Source organism: Lagenorhynchus albirostris, chromosome 1, assembly GCF_949774975.1.
Source record: "Lagenorhynchus albirostris chromosome 1, mLagAlb1.1, whole genome shotgun sequence".
NCBI classification, from domain to species: Eukaryota; Metazoa; Chordata; class Mammalia; order Artiodactyla; family Delphinidae; genus Lagenorhynchus; species Lagenorhynchus albirostris.
The window spans coordinates 123,765,385-123,779,073 of NC_083095.1; the positions used below are offsets into that span (position 1 = coordinate 123,765,385).

A 13,689-nucleotide genomic window follows, 5' to 3' on the forward strand; every position below is an offset into this window, starting at 1 on the left:
TTCCATTTCAGAAAGATTTCACACCAAAAATGTTAAAACGTTTGGCGCTTTAAGGGAGTAAGCTTCAATTTGGAAAATGCACTCATTAAAAGAGCTCTTTACCTCTATTACTGGATAAATCTAGTACTACTGTAATTAGGCTCCATGAGGTGGGCCTACTGAAAGTGTTAAAAAGGAATAAGTGTTGGAAAGACCCTTAAAATATTTTACTAAAAAAGCTAGAAGGGTAGACGTATTTTATTTATGTATTTTAAAAAATATTTATTTGGCTGCACCAGGTCTTAGTTGCGGCACGCAGGATCTTTGTTGCCGCACGCGGCATCTTTAGTTGCGGCATGTATTAGTTGTGGCATGCAGGCTCTTAGTTGTGGCATGCAGGATCTAATTCCCTGACCAGGGATCGAACCTGGGCCCCCTGCATTGGGAGCGCAGAGTTGTAACCACTGGACCACCAGAGAAGTCCCAGGTAGATGTATTTTAATGTGCACTAACCCTAGTGGCTTTTCCTTGTGGTGTTTAAGCTATTGCATATTCTAACTTACAAGGTTCTGTATTCATAGTTTGCCTACAATGAATATGTAGTTGTTCTTATTCTTCAGAATGAAATAAATCCTAAATCTACGTAATTTAGAAGCAGTATAACAACCTGTTATATTTGTGTATGGATCAAACATACGTTCTCTCACAATGGCTGTAAAATAAGTGTTTTTAACCCTGTTGTACAGTGAGAAAACTGAGGAGAGACTAAGCTGCAGAACTACTCAGTGATCACGTAGGATTGAAATTTTCTTCTGGCTCTTAAATCCTGTGTTTTTCTAGTTCACTGAATTGTGTGCTTCCTAGAAGTGTCTCATACCTTTTAGGCTATTGCTTAATACATATTATTGCATAGCCTTGAATTAAAAATTAGGTTCTCTGTTTCAGATTTGTGTATTTCATTTTATATAAATTCTACCTTAAAAGAAAGGAAAAAAAAGGATACTGAACTCTAATTAATGAAATTTTTAGGGGTGAAGTGTACTGATGTCTGCAGCTTACATTGAAATACATAAAGAATGAGATGGGAATGGGTATGTGATAAATGTAAAAAAGTTAAAGTTTAAATCTAGGTGTACAATGGTTTAATCTTCTGTATATTTGAAATTTTTCATAGTAAAATATGGGAGAAAATTAAATTGTAGAACCCACTGGGGGAAAATTGAATTGTCTCTAGTGCATTATTAATATTTGTTCTAAGTTGTACTTCCTGAGCAACTGCAGTAAGCACAGGGCTGTGGGATATGAAAAACAGACAACTAGGGACTGTCCTGCCCCAAGAGCTTCTGCTTATAAACAGAGACAAAGATTCTCATTTCTAATTGGCCTCTTTTCTTTTTCAGGATTATACATAAATTTCCGTCATCTTTATAAACAGCGCAGGCGGCGCTTTGGACAAAAAAAGAAAAAGATCCACTAAAAAGAGAGATTTAGATGACTTCTTGCCAGTTTGAGCCTAATCTGTAATTCTTAGTTTTACCTTCTTGTACTGATGTAAAAGTTTTTTTAAAGTTAAATGATTAAATTCTCAGTGAGGCTATCTTCCTTTTTCCCCAGTAACATTCCTGAATTTACTGTATTATCTTAGTGTAGTACTTGCATGACATGGATTACTGATACCTGATGACAGGTTCATTCCTGTGTATTCTGTTAATGACAGCAAAAGACTCAGCCCTACCCCCACCCACTCCATGTCCAGTCAGTCTGTTTCACACAGGCCAGAGATACTTCTTCAGTGCCCTGATGCTACCAGCTACTGGCCATTCTTATAGCTGGGAATTGTTCTTTTCAGCTATTGCTTGTGGAAAAAAAAAAAGCAAGACTACGTTGCTGTGTAGGCGGCTGTGAAAGTGACTCAGACAAGGACCTAATATATTCTGTACCCAAGGGGCTACTTGTTAAGTGGGTTGGCATTGATTTTTCTGGAAATCGAGTTTTACTCAGTCATTGATAAAACATTTCTGAGTCCGAGTAGGGCTGGAGGACACATATTACCTCTGAATCTCTCTAACAACATCTTAACCTGCGTGGGCACTGGAGAGGCCCAGGGTGATTTGAGAGAAACCAGTCAGAACCTTGGAACACCATGATCATTTACTTCATTCCTAGCTAAATCAGAACTATTTTCAACACGAAAGATGAAACATTAGTTAGAAAACAATGAGATTATAAGAGTTCCAAATGCAAATGGTGCTACAGGGATCAAAAGGGTCAAACTGGCCATGCAGCCTGTGGCAAACTGGAAACATCAGAGTAGGCCAAGTAAAAATACCTATGAAACTGTCTTAGGCTGTGCACAGACATAAAAAACTCAGTGTTCCTTCCCCTGCATTGACTGAGTCCATTTACTTGTGTCAGAGTGAGTTGGTGGAACTGTTTTTGAATAGGCCTCAAAAACACCTGCTTTTTATTTTGCTGTTGTTTCACCTGTCTGCAGTAGGACAGTGAAAACAAAGTGAGAACTTTGGCTGGAGAACCACCAGCTGAGCCTTTAACAATTCCTGGCAGGAAATCCACCAACAGAGGAACTGAAAAAAATCTAGACACTATGATTTGGCCATTGTCGAAAACATCAGTTTCCCCTAATACATTCCAAGTAAACCAAGTAATGTTTGTATATAAGAATTTGAGGTATGCTGACTCTTTCTGTTCTGCCATTCCCATTGTTCCTGGGGGAAAGGGGACTCAGTGGGTTATGCTATTTCTCTGGGCCCAAGATGGAAACTTGGTTTGACCTAAGTAAAAACATCTGATTAGCATAGGCTGGTTGATATTTTTACAAGTTCATTGCACTGAAGGATATTTTGCATGTCTGCAACTTCTGTCAACATTTGTTTGTATTAATTTCTGGTGTTCTTTCAACTGACTTTCTATGTGTAATTGGGCAGATCAGCTTTACAGCAGATTATGCTGTATCTTTGTGGTAGAATCTTGTATTCTTAGTGACTGATTGTTATAAACCCCTTTATTGCTGTCTGAGAAAGCTAAAGATTGTGTATTTCTATTAAACATTTACAATTAAAATCTTAGTAACTTGTGTTTAAAGATCATTTAGTCTAATGGTTTCCAAATTGTTAGTGATAAATTCCTTTGTTTAGAAAAAATATTTTATAGGCATACCTAGCTTTATTGCACTTCACAGATACTTGCATTTTTTAGAAATTGAAGATCTGTGGCAACCCTGTGTTGTCAGATGATGGATAGCATTTTTTAGCAGTAAATATTTTAAAATCAAGGTATATACCTTTTATTTTAGAATGCTATTGCACACTTAATAGACTACAGTATAGTGTAAACATAACATTTTTATATACTGGGAAACCAAGAAATTCGTGTGACTCACTTTAGTGAAATACATGCTTCACTGCGGTGGCCTGGAGGCAAACCTGCAAAACCTCCGAGGTATGCCTATATAGCAATTCAGCATGTTAAATAAAACATGTTTGCTTGGGTTGAAGCAGCCATTCCTTAGGAGGTTTACAGAACAATCTGAAAAGCACTGATGATGTAAACAAAGCCTGGAGAAGTTAGATGACTTGCCTAAGGTCATGAAGCTAGCTCATGAACTGGAACCATAACTGACTATAGTGATATCAGAATCTACCTGGATGGAACCTGGCTTAGGCAGTGAAGCAGTGAGGCCTAACCAGTGTCAGAAACAAGGAAGTCAGTATGGAACCCAAGGAACCTTCAAGATTGATGAATCTATGCTACTTAGGAGGTTAAAATTATACTTAGGTTATAGGACAGAGCAAAAGGCAAAAAGACCCATTAAAAATTTCCCAGTGCAACCATTTTATAGAAAATCAAATATTTTATTTTCATTAAAAAAAATTTGAAAAAACAAGAATCATTTTATACATTTATGGTTGCTGTCTAAAAGTTTGTATCTCAAGATATGCCAAAAGCACCTAAGGGTTACCACCGACCTTTTGCCCAAGTTCTAAGGAAATTCTGAAACTTAGTGATGTTGGGCTTGTACTTAGCAAGTCTCCTCTCCCAATCTTAGGTACCTGAAAATGTCCCTGTGGTTGGGAGAGGAGAAGAGTAAAGGGCATTTCAGGAACAGAGAACCCAGGTTGTTAGGGTGCCCGAGGAAGGTGGAGTGGGCTCTACGCTTGTCAGTCCTTCAGGCTTCTCAGGAGAGGTGCCCATTGTGGGAGCAACAGTTGTCTTTTGGTTTTAAAGACTGAGCTCCAGAAAGCTAAGGTCAAAGCCCGAGCAGCTGCCCACCCTGCAGAACCCTTCTCAGAGTAGCAGAGTCAAACCTGCAAGTGGTGCTTCTGAGGCAGCCTTGAGAAGGTCTTCGGGTAGCTGCTGCAGAGGTGAACAGACCAGAAAAGTTTTTATCCTAAATTATTTTCACTTGAAAAAAGAATGAAGTCAGCTTCACATTCTTTCAGCGCTGCTCCCAGAGAAGTCTGTCTGCAAAGGTGTGATGTTGTGGTCGTACCCAGCGTACTCAGAGGTGCCAGTACTGGCCAGCTTGAGTTGCTGGGCGGCGTGAGTCAGCTGGAACGCAGCATCGGGGTGAGCTGTGTCAGGCAGCAGCGTGCACTCCCTTTCTAGCATGTCAGCCACCCCTTTGAGCAGGTCCAGGAAACCAAAGGCCAAGGCAGCCTTTCGTAAACGGTTCAGCTCCTAAAACAAAAGACACCAATGTTCCTGAAATGTGTTCTCCTCATCACATACTTTGTAAGTACTCAGCTTAGTATAAGTTCTCCTTGATTCCCAATCTTAAATGAGCATTTTTATATGAGAACAAATGCTTGTACAGAGATGCCAATAACAAGAGTGTGATGACATGACTGGGAAGTGGTTCCTCTGCAGGTGATCAGAAAGCTAAGGAAGACACAGGTGACTGAAACTCAGGTCATCCTCACCACAGTTCATGAGCACTTAGGCCAAACATGGTGAGGTACTTTGTAGATTCTGCATAGAAATGACATCCTCCTGATCTGAGGTATCTCATTTAGCATTGTACCCTCTAGGTCTCTCCACGTTCCTGCATGAGCACTTAGGCCAAACATGGTGAGATGCTTTGCATACATCATTTCATGTATTCATAACTCTATGGAGGATACTTTTCCTCCGTTACTCAGGTACAGAAAAGGCTTGCCCCAAACCTCAGAGGGCTCTTACCCTCCGGTGCCTCTCTGGCTGGAGCCTTAGACTGAATGACGATGAGCATGTCTGGAGGAGGCACTGGAGGAGTCAGTAGGTCTGACCCCAAAGATTACCACAAAAGGTTGAGTAGTGGATGGAAGCACAGAAATATGAAATGCCCCATCTATCACTTAGCAGTGTGATCTGGGCAAGTCGTGTAGCCCCTCTGGGTGTCAGTGGCACAAAATGAGGATAACCTCTTCCACGCCCACTGGAAGAGCTGACACAGCCATCTGGTAGAGGCCCTTTCCTGTAGGTTATATAAAACCAGAAAAGAGAAATGGGCTTTCTGACCACCTCTCTAGTGTTTACAACTGAAAAGTTCAGAAGGCCGAAGTACAAGTGTGCCACCCTGAATAGACAGCTCTGCAGGGAGACAGGGACTACAGCCAAGGAGTGGTCATCAAGGGCCTAGGGCTTCAGTTAGTGGGGGACATGGTGGGCTGGGCAGCTCTCTGGTTGAACTCTGCTTGATTTCACCAGCTCGCTACATAATTAGAAGACATAAAGGTAATAAGATAACACCCAGACAAAGCACATATGTTCTCTGGAAGAGATGCTACCCTGGAGCTGGCTGTGTGTGCCGTATTTTAAGATTCGCAAGCTAGGACACAATTGCCAATACAGCATACCTCACACTGCCACTTAATTTAATCTCAGCCAAACACTAGAAGGACAGGGGAGAAGCAAGGAGTGACCTTAAATGCCCCTCAACTCCACCCCATCCCTTGTAACGTCATTCCACTAATGGTTCTGCATTAGCTAGGTATGATTCTGGAGGGCCATCCTTTTGCAATTCGTAAATGTGCAATTTTAGAAGTCATTCCTGGAAGCAGATCCTCTGGTACAGTAAGAATGTTCTGAGCAATCACCATCCCTGGAAGTCACATACAATGGTTGCCTGGAGTCAGACTGGATACCCATATGGGAGCAGTGAGGAGGTTTAAGGGCTGTGACCCACAGGTCCTTGCAGCTCCTTCCCTCAGCCACTCACAACAGCACCAACGCAGAGAAGACCCGCTGCACAAAACCAGGCCATTTAAACACTTCTGATTCCTGGATTTTAGGGCAGCAACAAACTTATCACTTCTACTGACTTTACTGATGAAAAAACTAAGGCACAAACAAACCATACATTTCTAATCCCTGTCCATGTTCAACGTTACCCTACGCTACTGTGAACTGTTTATTTCTGGCACACATCCCAGGGCCTGCCCTCATTCCCTATAATTCTGATAGTCTTACCTTATAGAATGTCTGTGTTTTTTCAGGTAGTTTCCTTGCATTTCTTAAAATCTTCTGTACATCTGTCTATCGAGGGTAAAAAGAATTCAACATTAGAATTCTGTGGTAAAAAGGGAAAGAATACAAAAGGACGGCTTTAAATTAAAAAAATGAAAATGAGAAAAGAGTTACAATGTCAAGATGAGGATCCCTTCTGAGTTAATGTCATTTTTCAACATTAGTAAAGCATCTCCCTCCTTCAAAAGGCTTGATGATAATAAATCCCTTGGTGATAATAATGAACTTGTCACAAAAACACCCCCAGTAAACCCATACATCTATGGCCGCTGCTTTTTGACAAGGGTACCAAGACCATCCAATGGGGGAAAGAACAGTCTCTTTAACAAATGGTGCTTGGATAACTGGATAGCCACCCGCAAAAAAATGAAGTTGGACTCTTACTTCATACCATATACAAAAAATGGACTCAAAATGGATCAGAGGCCTAAATGTAAGAGCTAAAACTATAAAACTCTCTTCATGACAACAGCAGAGCAACAAAAGAAAAAATAAATTTGGCAAATGTTCATAGCAGCATTATTCATAATAGCCAAAAGGTGGAAATAATTCAAAAGTTCACCAACTGAATGAATGGATAAACAAAACGTGGTTTATTTATACAATGGACTATTACTCAGCCATCAAAAGGAAAGAAGTACTGATACATGCTACAACATGAATGAACGTTGAAAACATTATGCTAACTGAAAAAAGTCAAACACAAAGGCCACGTATAATATGATGCAGTTTATGTGAAATATCCAGAACAGGCAAATCCTTATAGACAGAAAGCAGACTAGTGGCTGACAAGAGCTGGGGGAAGAGTGACTTGTTTAGTGGGCATAGGATTTCCTTTTGGGGTGATGAAAATGTTTTGGAACTAGATAGTGGTGATGGCTGTGTAACACTGTGATTGTACTAAATGCCACTGAAGTGTAACTTTAAAATATTTGAAATGGTAAATTTTGTTATGTGCACCTCACCATAATGAAACAATACACCCAGATCAAAACAGAATTAAAAAAATAATTTTAGAAAAATTCAGCTCTCTTTCTGACAGGGAAGTGTTGGGGTCAGTGATGGCAAGAAAGAGGGAGAACTTGAATTTCCAACAAAGGGAAGAGGCCCCTTAGCCACAGCAGGATGTGTCCAGTCTCCCTGAAAAGGGGGCTGGAAGAGACTATGCCATCAACAGAAGCTACTTCTGTGGTCAGGTGGCCTGACTGCCTCTTCCCATTTGGCTTAGGCTGGACTCGTGGAAGAACAAAGGGAAAAAAAAAAAAGGCACTCAAATGATAAAAAGGTGATTTTTAAAAATAGGTATAACACCGCTATATTTAAAATGGCCAACGAACGAGGACCTACTGTATAGCACAGGGAACTCTCCTCAGTGTTATGTGGCCGCCTGGATGGGAGGGGAGTTTGGGGGAGAACAGATACATGTATATGTACGGCGGAGTCCCTTTGCTGTGCACCTGAAACTAGCACAACATTGTTAATCAGCTATACTCCAATATAAAATAAAGAGTTAAAAAAATAGGTATAAATGACTAATGGGACAAGAAAGTCACTGAGTATGTTGACTAAAAGCAGCACACCTTGATAACAAGATAATCTTAGCCTCCCGTGAAAGCGTCTCTGTGGCATTACAGGGTAATGCTTTGGCTTACCCCGTGGGGATGGAAGAAATAACCACATGAAAATTTTTACAGCTTTCTCAAAATTATTATTAAAGATAACACCCATAATGTTATTCAATGACTCACCATGTCAAAACTTTTACATTAAAATTTAATGCCAGAAAAATGTGTCTCTCTAGAAGAACTGACATGCTTCCTTTTTTCAGACAAGAAGAACCATATAAACAACATGTTTCTTTTTTGACCTTGGTAGCAGGAAGCTCAGAGCCAAATTGCTCAAATACAATTATCATTTTGCCTTGGCTTCCTGAAACAATTGTCTCTCCTCTTCCTCTACGTTTCATATTGCTCTAAATTTTGTATAAAAAAATGATCCTGCTATGTACGTGTTTTACTGTAGGCCACCTCAAATCCTTTTTGGAAATAATGACAAACATTAGAAGTAAATTAATTACTAAGTATCGAAGGAAAAGAAAATCAAATCAAATGTCCGCCTGCCCGCCAGAATCCCTCCTCCTGTCCCCAGTGGAGAGCAACGTGAATGGTAATGTTACCTGCAGGCCACTGGGTTTGATCCACACGGTCACATTCTGGGCATAACTGCGTTTGTTTTTGGGCTGCAGGGGGAATGGGCTCTTATTATCATCCTCACCATAAGGGTTTTCTTTAGCATCTTAAAAGAAAAAGACAGTCTTGAAATGACATCTGGCAAAACACAATCAATTACATTTCCAATTAGGCTAGAAGCTCTTTGAATCATTCAATCTCCTATATCCTGTTACTTCCCTAATTAAGAAAATCCATTAACTTCAGTCAGGTTGGGGAACCTGTTCTCAATACTGATGTCCACACTAAACAATCAACTGAGACACATACAAGTGAAAAACAACTTAATGTTTTTAAAGAAACAAGCTTCACTTATCTGCTTTATAAATTAAGGTCAGAGAGGATAAAATTGTTGTACATATAATAATACTAAAGTATATATAAAAATATATGTATATATACATACTGCAATTCTACATAGCCTAGCCCAGCACTCTCCAACAGAACTTTCTGTGATGAGGAATGGTAGCCACAGCCCATGTGACCACTGAACCCCTGACACATGGCTAGTGTAACAGAGGAACTGAATTTTATTTAAATTTAAAGAGCCTCTGTGGTGAGTGGCTACTGGATTAGACAACATAGGTCTAGGCATTGAGAAAATTTAAAAGTAAAATTATGTATAGCCAAATTATGGAAAAGAGCAAGGGAAAGGACTTCCCTAGTGGTCCAATGGTTAAGAATCCGCCTGCCAATGCAGGGGACACGGGTTCGAGCTCTGGTCTGGGAAGATCCCACATGCTGCGGGGCAACTAAGCCCGTGCGCCACAACTACTGAGCCTGCGCTCTAGAGCCCACGAGCCACAACTACTGAGCCTGCGTGCCACAACTACTGAAGCCCATGCACCTATAGCCTGTGCTCTGCAACAAGAGAAGCCACGGCAAGGAGAAGCCCACACCGCAACGAAGAGTGGCCCCTGCTTGCGCACGGGGTCTATTATATATAAAATAGTTTCTAACAAAATAAGACCAAACAAACGAAAAATGAAAACCAACTTAAAAAAACCAACATTAACAAAAAGCAAGCAGGACAGAGATGGGCTTAAGGCCCAGGGTTGGCCTCTGGTGCTGCCCTGAGTCTGTGGGCGGGTGCAAGCTGGGGCGGCCGAGGTGCTCAGTCGCCCTTCTGCTTGGGGGCCTGCACAGCAATGAAAGCCCGCGCGCAGCAATGAAGACCCTGCACAGCCAAAAAAAAAAAAAAAAGAGCAAGGGAAGAAATACCTTTTTGGTGAAACATACCTCATCTTATGGCTTACTAGTTTATTGCTTCCAAGGATTTAAAGCCATGTTGGTTTTATAGTCATGTGGATAAACAAGGGTTTTTGTTTTTCTACCTATTTCCTAAGTCACTGAAACTCTGTCACAAACTTACAAAGCATACTTGTATCTACTGGCTCATTTTATCCTTATTATCATTTGGGGTAGACAAAGAAGGAATCATTTTCCCAACAAGTCTGGGGAGCTTAAATCCCTTGCTCCAATGTTCATGTTGAAAACTGGAATTAGCCCAGTTTCTCTAACTGACCCATAAGCCCTCTAACCCCAATCTTGTCATTAATTTAGATGACTTATACTGGCCTCATACTATCTCTGTCAGTCCCCTCTCCTCCTACCCACTCCAAAAAGTAGTGGCTCAGCTTTCCAGACATTTCCACAAATACTTGTCAATACATAAACCTTTCTAGTCAGGCCCAGATCCCAACAGTTGTTTCCCATGCCACATGCTTATTTCCAACTTCCCTGCCACTGTTCCTGTTATCCCCCTGTCTGGAATGCTCTCCTTTCCTCATTTATTTATTCCCTCCCTCACGTACTCATTCATCATCTATAGTAAGACCTCACTATGCAGCAAGCACTGTGCTAGGAAGTGTGGCTACAGAAGGTATTGTTCAGGCCTCAAGGAACTTACAGAATTTATTAAATTACAACTATGTGCAAAATACTTTACACATACAACTTCTCTCCTTACAGCAACCCTAGAGCGTAGATATTATTGGTCTCATTAAAGATGAGGAAACTGAGGCTCAGATTTCCCAGGGACTCAGCTGGGCCTGGTTTCGAAGACAACACTTCCCCTACTCAACACTGCTGTTCCTCACCTTTCCAGAGTTACTTAAATTCTAGGTCCAGATCCTATCCTACTTTATCCATGGAGTTGTCCCATATTTTTCTGGTAGACAGTGATTTCTCTAGTCCCTTTTATCCTACAGCACTCAGTGTCAGTACCAAACATTTCAATGTCTAATCATAGCCTATCTTGTACTGTCTCTAATTGTTTGGAGCCTATATGTGGTAACTGGCTTAGCAGACATTTATGAAAAAAGAACAAGAGATCTTAGAAATAATAAATATGATAGCAGAAATTTTTAAAAAATCAGTTGCAAGATAAAGTTGAAGATTATTTTACAGAATGTACAACAAAAAATGAAAAAAATGGGTAGGGGATGATAAGAAAATTACACACACACACACACACAAAAATCATAAACATATGTTCTAGAGAGGGAGAACAGAGAATACAAACAGGGGAGAAATCAAAGACATATTGGTGTTCCCAGGAATGAAGAACATGAATTCCTAGATGGAAGGGCCCACTGAGTCCCCAGCCCAATGAGTGAAGAGACCAAAAACTAGGTACATGATTCTGAAAATCTCGAACGCTAGGGACACTAAAAGAGCCTCAAGGTGTGCAGAGGAAACAGAGATTAGTGTCAAAGCCCTGGCAGTCAGCATGGCACTAGACTCTCAGTAGTGACACTGGAAGCCAGAAGAGACAATAGAGTGATGCTTCGAAACTCTAAAGGAAAATGATTCCCAACCAAGAACTCAATATCCAACCACACTATCAATCAAGTGTAAGGGATGAAATACAGACACTTCCACATATGCAAGATTTCAAATGTTCACTTCCCATGTACCCTTTTCTCAGGAGGATGCATGAAACAGGAGAGCCACGGAAGAGCTATGAAGGGAAGACGCGGGATGACAACTATGCAACCAGCCTAGAGAACTACCAGTCCATTCATGAAACAAGAGGGAGGGAGATGACTCCAAGCAAAAAAAAGAAAGAAACTGACAAAAAAATACGTAAAGGATGTATTTTACTTACAGAGGCATTAGTGATAGGTACATAGAAAACAGCAAAGGAAAACAAGAAAAAAGAAGAGAGAAGTAGAGGAAGGTTGCGAGACAGCCTAGAGTGAGGGCTGCGCTCATCTGCTGCTGGCTCCCCTACAGCCAGGCTGCCCAGCTCTTTCCTGCATCCTCTGAGGGACATCAGTGCCTTTCCAAGAGAGCTTTCCTTTTAATTGAAGTTAGAATACATTTATCTTACCCGCTAGAAAAAAGAAATGTCTAATTAAAAAAAAAAGTAATATCTGGAGTAGGCCACGAAGAGCCGCAAAACAAAGGAAATGTGATGTGGTACACCACACAGCTTAGTAGTAAATAATACTGACTTCACTTAGCAAGGACAGAATACTGATTTACCCAAAAAGAACGCTATAACCACACTGCAAGGATTGAGGAAGGGAAAAATGTGCTTCTTGGGTGGATGGGTGGGGAGGGATGGTAGCGGTAAGAGAGCTAACTAGTTTTCCTTAAAAAGTCAAAAAAAAAAGACCTTTAAAAGAAAAAAAGGGTCAAGAAATAGCTGTATACTTATATTATTTAGAAATGTAAGTAAACATCAAAAGAAACAATTAAAATTTGAAAATGGTTGTCTCTAGGAACAGAATTAGGAGAAGGGATAAGTATAAAGAGTACTATTTTGCAAGCTTTCCTTTGATTAAAAAACATAATTAAAACAGCAGGGTTTCCCTGGTAGTGCAGTGGTTGGGAGTCTGCCTGCCAATGCAGGGGACATGGTTTGGAGCCCTGGTCTGGGAAGATCCCATATGTGGTGGACCAACTAAGCCTGTGCACCACAACTACTAAGCCTGCATTCTAGAGCCCACGAGCCACAACTACTGAGTCTGCATGCCACAACTACTGAAGCCTGTGTGCCTAGAGCCCGTGCTCCGCAACAAGAGAAGCCACCACAATGAGAAGCCCACACACTGCAATGAAGAGTAGCCCCTGCTTGCTACAACTAGAGAAAGCCCACGTGCAGCAACGAAGACCCAATGCAGCCAAAAACAAACAAACAAACAAACAGCAGGATCTACCATTAAAATGTGCCTACTTTGCGTCAGGTAGCCAATACACACTCCCTCAATAAATTCTCCAACAACCCTCTAAGATAGGTTTTATTATCACTTATTACTTGTTACCATAATGACAACCCCAATTTCCTAGGACAGTTGTGAGAATTAAATGAGATGATACATTTCATTTTGTCTAGCACAGTGCCCAGCACAAAGTTAAATTCAAGAGATGTTAGCTCTTATTATCCTCAGGGAAAAGAAGAACAGATAGCGGGAGGGAAAAACAACATGAATACAGGGCTGAGTAAAGAGCAGTTCCATCTGACTTAAGAATACGCGTTAGGACTTCCCTGGTGGCGCAGTGGTTAAGAATCTGCCTGCCAATGCAGGGGACATGGGTTCGATCCCTGGTCTGGGAAGATCCCACATGCCATGGAGCAACTAAGCCTGTACGCCACAACTACTGAGCCTGCGCTCTAGAGCCCGCGAGCCACAACTACTGAGCCCACGTGCCACAACTACTGAAGTCCGTGCGCCTACAGCCTGTGCTCTGCAACAAGAGAAGCCACCGCAATGAGAAGCCCGTGCACCGCAACGAAGAGTGGCCCCCACTCGCCGCAACTGGAGAGAGCCCGCGCAGCAACGAAGACCCAACACAGCCAAAAATAAATGAATAAATTAATTAATTAAAAAAAAAAAGAATACGCATTAACCAGCCAAGCATTGCTAGGTTGGCAGCCAGATCAGAAAGGAATGTGAATGTTACTACCTTAGATTATGGACAGGTAGCTGTGGTGAAAACTCTCACAATA

General features: G+C 41.2%; 2 protein-coding genes across 4 annotated transcripts in view; one reads left to right on the forward strand and one right to left on the reverse strand.

Annotated features, from left to right (window-relative positions):
• Positions 1 to 3,065, forward strand: part of HACD3 (3-hydroxyacyl-CoA dehydratase 3) — a 32,591-nt gene extending 29,526 nt beyond the window's left edge. The window contains exon 11 of the mRNA XM_060152207.1: positions 1,380 to 3,065. Within this exon, the coding sequence (XP_060008190.1) occupies positions 1,380 to 1,456 (77 nt within the window). The 3' untranslated portion in view covers positions 1,457 to 3,065. The remainder of the gene's footprint in view (positions 1 to 1,379) is intronic.
• INTS14 (integrator complex subunit 14) overlaps positions 1 to 13,689 on the reverse strand; it is a 40,306-nt gene that overhangs the window by 1,300 nt on the left and 25,317 nt on the right. For 2 of the 3 annotated variants that reach the window (XM_060152190.1, XM_060152180.1), the window contains exons 10-12: positions 8,681 to 8,799; positions 6,448 to 6,513; positions 3,856 to 4,677 (exon numbers count right to left, since the gene is read on the reverse strand). In XM_060152190.1, the coding sequence (XP_060008173.1) occupies positions 4,426 to 4,677; positions 6,448 to 6,513; positions 8,681 to 8,799 (437 nt within the window). In that variant the 3' untranslated portion in view covers positions 3,856 to 4,425. Of the gene's footprint in view, positions 1 to 3,855; positions 4,678 to 6,447; positions 6,514 to 8,680; positions 8,800 to 13,689 lie in introns of those variants that run through there. The other variant, XR_009541074.1, reaches the window with a different exon arrangement.